General features: G+C 51.7%; 1 protein-coding gene across 2 annotated transcripts in view; it reads right to left on the bottom strand.

Moving 5' to 3' along the window:
• CDK5 (cyclin dependent kinase 5) overlaps positions 1–10,385 on the bottom strand; it is a 65,647-nt gene that overhangs the window by 9,551 nt on the left and 45,711 nt on the right. Inside the window, exon 10 of one of the 2 annotated variants that reach the window (XM_076064973.1) lies at positions 9,823–9,883. In XM_076064973.1, the coding sequence (XP_075921088.1) occupies positions 9,823–9,883 (61 nt within the window). Of the gene's footprint in view, positions 1–9,822; positions 9,957–10,385 lie in introns of both variants that reach the window. The other variant, XM_076064972.1, reaches the window with a different exon arrangement.

Genomic DNA, 10,385 nt, shown 5'->3' with positions numbered 1-10,385 from the left:
ATAGAGACCCACAGACCCATCATACAGAGACCCACAGGCTCACCACAGAGAGACCTACAGGCTCACCACACAGAGACTCATAGAGACTCATAGAGACTCATAGAGACTCATAGAGACCCACAGACCCATCATACAGAGACCCATAGGCTCACCACACACAGACCTACAGGCTCACCACACAGAGACTCACAGAGACTCATAGAGACTCATAGAGACCCACAGACCCATCATACAGAGACCCACAGACTCACCACACAGAGACCCAGAGTCTCACCACACAGAGACCCATAGACTCACCACACAGAGACTCATAGAGACTCATAGAGACCCACAGACCCATCATACAGAGACCCATAGGCTCACCACACACAGACCTACAGGCTCACCACACAGAGACTCACAGAGACTCATAGAGACTCATAGAGACCCACAGACCCATCATACAGAGACCCACAGACTCACCACACAGAGACCCACAGTCTCACCACACAGAGACCCATAGACTCACCACACAGAGACTCATAGAGACTCATAGAGACTCATAGAGACCCACAGACCCATCATACAGAGACCCACAGACTCACCACACACAGACCTACAGGCTCACCACACAGAGACTCATAGAGACTCATAGAGACTCATAGAGACCCACAGACCCATCATACAGAGACCCATAGGCTCACCACACACAGACCTACAGGCTCACCACACAGAGACTCATAGAGACTCATAGAGACTCATAGAGACCCACAGACCCATCAAACAGAGGCCCATAGACTCACCACACACAGACCTACAGGCTCACCACACAGAGACTCATAGAGACTCATAGAGACTCATAGAGACCCACAGACCCATCATACAGAGACCCATAGGCTCACCACAGAGAGACCCACAGACTCACCACATAGAGACCCACAGACTCACCACACAGAGAGACCCACAGACTCACCACACAGAGACCCACAGACTCACCACACAGAGACTCATAGAGACTCATAGAGTCTCATAGAGACCCACAGACCCATCATACAGAGACCCATAGACTCACCACACACAGACCTACAGGCTCACCACACAGAGACTCATAGAGACTCATAGAGACCCACAGACCCATCATACAGAGACCCATAGACTCACCACACACAGACCTACAGGCTCACCACACAGAGACTCATAGAGACTCATAGAGACTCATAGAGACTCATAGAGACCCACAGACCCATCATACAGAGACCCACAGGCTCACCACAGAGAGACCTACAGGCTCACCACACAGAGACTCATAGAGACTCATAGAGACGCATAGAGACCCACAGACCCATCATACAGAGACCCACAGGCTCACCACACACAGACCTACAGGCTCACCACACAGAGACTCATAGAGACTCATAGAGACCCACAGACCCATCATACAGAGACCCACAGACTCACCACACAGAGACCCATAGACTCATCACACACAGACCTACAGGCTCACCACAGAGAGACCCACAAACTCACCACACAGAGACCCACAGACTCACCACAGAGAGACCCATAGACTCACCACACAGAGACTCATAGAGACTCATAGAGACCCACAGACCCATCATACAGAGACCCACAGGCTCACCACAGAGAGACCCACAGTCTCACCACACAGAGACTCATAGAGACTCATAGAGACCCACAGACCCATCATACAGAGACCCATAGACTCACCACCACACAGAGACCCATAGACTCACCACCACACAGAGACCCATAGACTCACCACAGAGAGACCCATAGACTCACCACACAGAGACCCATAGAGACTCATAGAGACCCACAGACCCATCATACAGAGACCCATAGACTCACCACACAGAGACCTACAGGCTCACCACACAGAGACCCACAGACTCACCACACAGAGACCCACAGACTCACCACACAGAGACCCACAGACTCACCACACAGAGACCCATAGACTCACCACACAGAGACCCACAGACTCACCACACAGAGACCCACAGACTCACCACACAGAGACCCATAGACTCACCACACAGAGACTCATAGAGACTCATAGAGACTCATAGAGACCCACAGACCCATCATACAGAGACCCATAGACTCACCACTCAGAGACCCATAGACTCACCACACAGAGACCCACAGACTCACCACACAGAGACCCACAGACCCATCATACGGAGACCCATAGGCTCACCACACACAGACCTACAGGCTCACCACACAGAGACTCATAGAGACTCATAGAGACGCATAGAGACCCACAGACCCATCATACAGAGACCCACAGGCTCACCACAGAGAGACCTACAGGCTCACCACACAGAGACTCATAGAGACTCATAGAGCCTCATAGAGACCCACAGACTCACCACACAGAGACCCACAGACTCACCACACAGAGACCCATAGACTCACCACACAGAGACCCATAGACTGACCACACAGAGACCCATAGACTCACCACACAGAGACCCATAGACTCACCACACAGAGACCCACAGACTCACCACACAGAGACCCATAGACTCACCACTCAGAGACCTACAGGCTCACCACAGAGAGACCCACAGACTCACCACACAGAGACCCACAGACTCACCACACAGAGACCCATAGACTCACCACTCAGAGACCTACAGGCTCACCACAGAGAGACCCACAGACTCACCACAGAGACCCATAGACTGACCACACAGAGACCCATAGACTCACCACACAGAGACCCATAGACTCACCACCACACAGAGACCCACAGACTCACCACACAGAGACCCACAGACTCACCACACAGAGACCCATAGACTCACCACACAGAGACTCATAGAGACTCATAGAGACCCACAGACCCATCATACAGAGGCCCACAGACTCACCACATAGAGACCCACAGACTCACCACACAGAGACCCATAGACTCACCACACATAGACCCATAGACTCACCACACAGAGACCCACAGACTCACCACACAGAGACCCATAGACTCACCACTCGGAGACCTACAGGCTCACCACACAGAGACCCACAGACTCACCACACAGAGACCCACAGACTCACCACTTAGAGACCTACAAGCTCACCACAGAGAGACCCACAGACTCACCACACAGAGACCCATAGACTCACCACACAGAGACCCACAGACTCACCACACAGAGACCCATAGACTCACCACTCAGAGACCTACAGGCTCACCACACAGAGACCCACAGACTCACCACACAGAGACCCACAGACTCACCACACAGAGACCCATAGACTCACCACAGAGAGACCCACAGACTCACCACACAGAGACCCACAGACTCACCACACAGAGACCCATAGACTCACCACACAGAGACCCATAGACTGACCACACAGAGACCCATAGACGCACCACACAGAGACCCATAGACTCACCACACAGAGACCCACAGACTCACCACACAGAGACCCATAGACTCACCACTCAGAGACCTACAGGCTCACCACAGAGAGACCCACAGACTCACCACACATAGACCCACAGACTCATCACCACACAGAGACCCATAGACTCACCACCACACAGAGACCCACCGACTCATCATACAGAGACCCACAGACTCATCACACACACACACACCACACACACACTTACACACTCTACACACACACACCACACACACCTACGCACACACCCTACACAACACACTACACCACACACACACCTACGCACACACACTACACAACACACCTACACACTCTACACACACACACTCTACACAACACACACACACACCTACACACACACTACACAACACACCTACACACACCTACACACACACTACACAACACACCTACACACACACACTACACAACACACTACACAACACACCTACACACACACACACTACACAACACACCTACACACCATCTCACTCTACACACACACACACACACTCTACACAACACACACACTACACACACACACACCACACACACACTACACACACACAAACACCACACACACACCACACACACACCTACACACACACACTACACAACACACCTACACACACACACTACACAACACACCTACACACTCTACACACACACACTCTACACAACACTACACACACACACACCACACACACACCACACACACACTACACCTACACACACACAAACACCACACACACACCACACACACACACACAAGACCCACCACACTCCACACACACACACCACACACACACCTACACACACACACCACACACAACACACAAGACCCACCACACACCACACACACACCACACTCTACACACACACCACGCACTCCACACCACACACACCACACACACAAAACCCACCACACTCCACACACCACACACAACACACACACACCACACACACTTACACACTCTACACACACACCACACACACACCTACACACACACCACACACACTACACACACACACACACTACACACACACACACTCTACACACACACACCACACTACACCATACACACACCACACAAGACCCACCACACAGACACACACCACACACACACCACACACACCACACACTCCACACAACACACATACCTACACCTACACACACCACACAAGACCCACCACACAAACACACACCACACACACCACACACACACCACACACACCACACACCACACACACACACCACACAAGACCCACCACACACACACACACACCACACACACACCACACACTCTACACAACACACACTACACTACACACACACACCTACACACACACACACTATACAACACACCTACACACCTACACACACACCACACACACCACACACTCCACACAACACACATACCACCACCTACACACTCTACACACACACCACACCACACAAGACCCACCACACACCACACACACCACACACACACACCACACACACACACACACACACTCCACACACGCTCCACACAACACACACACCTACACCTACACACACACTACACACACCACACACACCACACAAGACCCACCACAACACACCTACATACACCACACACCACACACACCACACACACACTCTACACACACACCACACACTCTACACTACACACACACTACACCTACACACACACTACACCTACACACACCACACACACACACCGCACACACACACACACACTACACCTACACACACACACACCACACAAGACCCACCACACACACACTACACAACACACACACTACACCTACACACACCACACAAGACCCACCACACCACACACACCCACCGCACACACACACACTACACCTACACACACCACACACACACACCGCACACACACACACACTACACCTACACACACACACACACCACACAAGACCCACCACACACACACTACACAACACACACACTACACCTACACACACCACACTACACACACTACACCTACACACACCACACAAGACCCACCACACCACACACACCCACCGCACACACACACACACACTACACCTACACCACACACTCCACACACCACACACACACACCACACACACACTTACACACTCTACACACACACCACACACACACCTACACACACACCACACACACTACACACACACACACACTACACACACACTCTACACACACACACCACACACACCACACTACACCACACACACACCACACAAGACCCACCACACAGACACACACCACACACACACCACACACTCCACACAACACACATACCTACACCTACACACACCCCACAAGACCCACCACACACACACACACCACACACACCACACACAAACACCACACACACACCACACACAAACCTACACCTACACACACCACACACACACACCACACAAGACCCACCACACACACACACACCACACACACACCACACACTCTACACAACACACACTACACTACACACACACACCCACACACACACACACTATACAACACACCTACACACCTACACACACACCACACACACACCACACACTCCACACAACACACATACCACCACCTACACACTCTACACACACACCACACCACACAAGACCCACCACACACCACACACACCACACACACACCACACACACACACACACACTCCACACACACTCCACACAACACACACACCTACACCTACACACACACTACACACACCACACACACCACACAAGACCCACCACAACACACCTACACACACCACACACCACACACACCACACACACACTCTACACACACACCACACACTCTACACTACACACACACTACACCTACACACACACTACACCTACACACACCACACACACACACCGCACACACACACACACTACACCTACACACACACACACCACACAAGACCCACCACACACACACTACACAACACACACACTACACCTACACACCCCACACAAGACCCACCACACCACACACACCCACCGCACACACACACACACACACTACACCTACACACACCACACACACACACACCGCACACACACACTACACCTACACACACACACACCACACAAGACCCACCACACACACACACTACACAACACACACACTACACCTACACACACCACACAAGACACACTACACCTACACACTCTACACTACACACACTACACCTACACACACCACACAAGACCCACCACACCACACACACCCACCGCACACACACACACACTACACCTACACCACACACTCTACACACCACACACCACACCACACCACACACACCACACAAGACACACACACCTACACCTACACACACTACACACACCACACACACCACACAAAACCCACCACAACACACCTACACACACACCACACACACACACCTACACACCACACCACACTACACACCACACAAGACCCACCACACACACACACACCACACAAAACCCACCACACACACACACACACCACACACTCTACACTACCCACACACTACACCTACACACACCACACAAGACCCACCACAACACACCTACACACACCACACACACACTCTACACACCACTACACCTACACTACACCTACACCTACACACACACTACACACACCACACAAGACCCACCACAACACACCTACACACACCACACACACACTCTACACACACACTACACCTACACACACACACCACACACACCACACACACCACACAAGACCCACTATACACTACACTACACCTACACTACACACCACACACACACACCGCACACACACACTCTACACACACACACACACTCTACACACACTACACACACACCACACACACACCTACACCACACACACACCTACACACTCTACACACCACACCACACACACACACCACACACACCACACACACTACACCTACACTACACACCACACACTCTACACACCACACACACTACACCTACACACCACACTACACACCACACAAGACCCACCACACACACACACAACACACACTACACCTACACACTACACACCACACCACACACACCACACACACTACACCTACACACCACACTGGACCCACCACACACACACACCACACACACCACACACACACCTACACCACACACCTACACACTCTACACACACACACCACACACACTACACACACACACACTACACACCACACACCACACTACACACCACACAAGACCCACACACACCACACCACACACACCACACAAGACCCACCACACACAAGACCCACCACACACACACACACCACACACACACACACACACCACACACACACTACACCTACACACACACACACACCTACACACTCTACACACACTACACACCACACACACTACACCTACACCACACCACACACTACACACACACCACACAAGACACACTACACCTACACTACACCTACACACACACTACACACCACACAAGACCCACCACACACACACCTACACACACACACCTACACCACACACACACCTACACCTACACACACACACCACACACACCTACACCTACACACACTACACCCATACCACACACACTACACCTACACTATACTACACCACACACACCACACTACACACCACACAAGACCCACCACACACACACACACAACACACACTACACCTACACCACACACACCACACACCACACAAGACCCACCACACACACACACACAACACACACTACACCTACACCACACACACCACACAAGACCCACCACACACACCACACACACACCACACACACCACACAAGACCCACCACAACACACCTACACACACCTACACACACTACACACCTACACACACCACACCACAGACACCACACCACACTCACACACACCTACACACTCTACACACACACACCACACCACACACACCACAAGACCCACCACACACACCACACCACACACACCACACAAGACCCACCACACACAAGACCCACCACACACACACACACCACACACACACACAACACACACACACTACACCTACACTACACCTACACCTACACACACACACACCTACACACTCTACACACACTACACACCACACACACTACACCTACACCACACCACACACACCACACCACACACACCACACACACCACACAAGACACACTACACAACACCACACACACCACACACACCACACACACACCTACACCACACACACACCTACACACTCTACACACCACACCACACACACACCACACACCCCCTACACACCACACACACCACACACACTACACCTACACTACACACCACACACTCTACACATCACACACACTACACCTACACACCACACACACCACACACACTACACCTACACTACACACCACACACTCTACACACCACACACTCTACACACCACACACACTACACCTACACACCACACTGGACCCACCACACACACACACCACACTCTACACACCACACACACTACACCTACACCACACACACCACACTACACACCACACAAGACCCACCACACCACACACACCACACAAGACACACTACACACACACACTACACACCACACACACACTACACACACACCACACAAGACCCACTACACACACACACACACTACACACACACCACACACACTACACACCACACAAGACCCACCACACACACACCACACACACTACACACCACACAAGACCCACCACACACACACTACACACACCACACACACCACACAAGACCCACCACACACCACACACACACTCTACACAAACCACACACACTCTACACACACACACACCACACTACACACCACACAAGACCCACCACACACACCACACCACACACACCCACCACACCACACTACACACCACACAAGACCCACCACACACACCACACACACGTACACCTACACACACTACACACCACAGACACCACACACACTACACCTACACACACACTACACCTACAGACACACTACACACCACACCACACACCACACACCACACAAGACCCACCACACACACACCACACACACCACACACACACCACATACACCACACACACACCACACTACACACACACTACACACCACACACCACACACACCACACACACCACACAAGACCCACCACACACACCACACACACACCACACTACACACACACTACACACCACACACACTACACACCACCTACACTACACCTACACACCACACCACACACCACAAGACCCACCACACACACCACACACCACACAAGACCCACTACACACCACACCTACACTACACCACACACACCACACACACCACACACACCACACCACACCACACACACACCACCACACACACCACACCACACACCACAAGACCCACCTTGTACTCCGGCAACTTGCTCATCCCCAGCCACTGCTCCTCCGTGGGAGTTCCAAGCAGCGTGTGGGCGGCCCTGTCAAGGATCAGTCGCTCACGGCCCGTGGGGGTTGGTGGATCACGCCGAGAGACGAGGGCTGGGAGGCGAACAGTGGGGGTTGGTGGATCACGCCGAGAGACGAGGGCTGGGAGGCGAACAGTGGGGGTTGGTGGATCTATACGAGTGCTTTGACATTACGAGTGCTTTGATATGCGAGTGCTTTGATATGCGAGTGCTTTGATACACGAGTGCTTTGATATTACGAGTGCTTTGATACACGAGTGCTTTGATATACGAGTGTTTGATATTACGAGTGATTTGATATTACGAGTGCTTTGACATTACGAGTGCTTTGATATGCGAGTGCTTTGATACACGAGTGCTTTGATACACGAGTGCTTTGATATTACGAGTGCTTTGATACACGAGTGCTTTGATATACGAGTGTTTGATATTACGAGTGATTTGATGTCCGAGTGCTTTGATATACGAGTGTTTGATATTACAAGTGCTTTGATATCCGAGT

The sequence above is a fragment of the Petromyzon marinus genome, unplaced genomic scaffold (genome assembly GCF_048934315.1).
Source record: "Petromyzon marinus isolate PM22_M1 ecotype Great Lakes invasive population unplaced genomic scaffold, UKy_Petmar_22M1.pri1.0 PM_Scaffold_94, whole genome shotgun sequence".
In the NCBI taxonomy this organism is placed as follows: Eukaryota; Metazoa; Chordata; class Hyperoartia; order Petromyzontiformes; family Petromyzontidae; genus Petromyzon; species Petromyzon marinus.
This window is presented reverse-complemented; position numbering and strand designations above follow the sequence as displayed.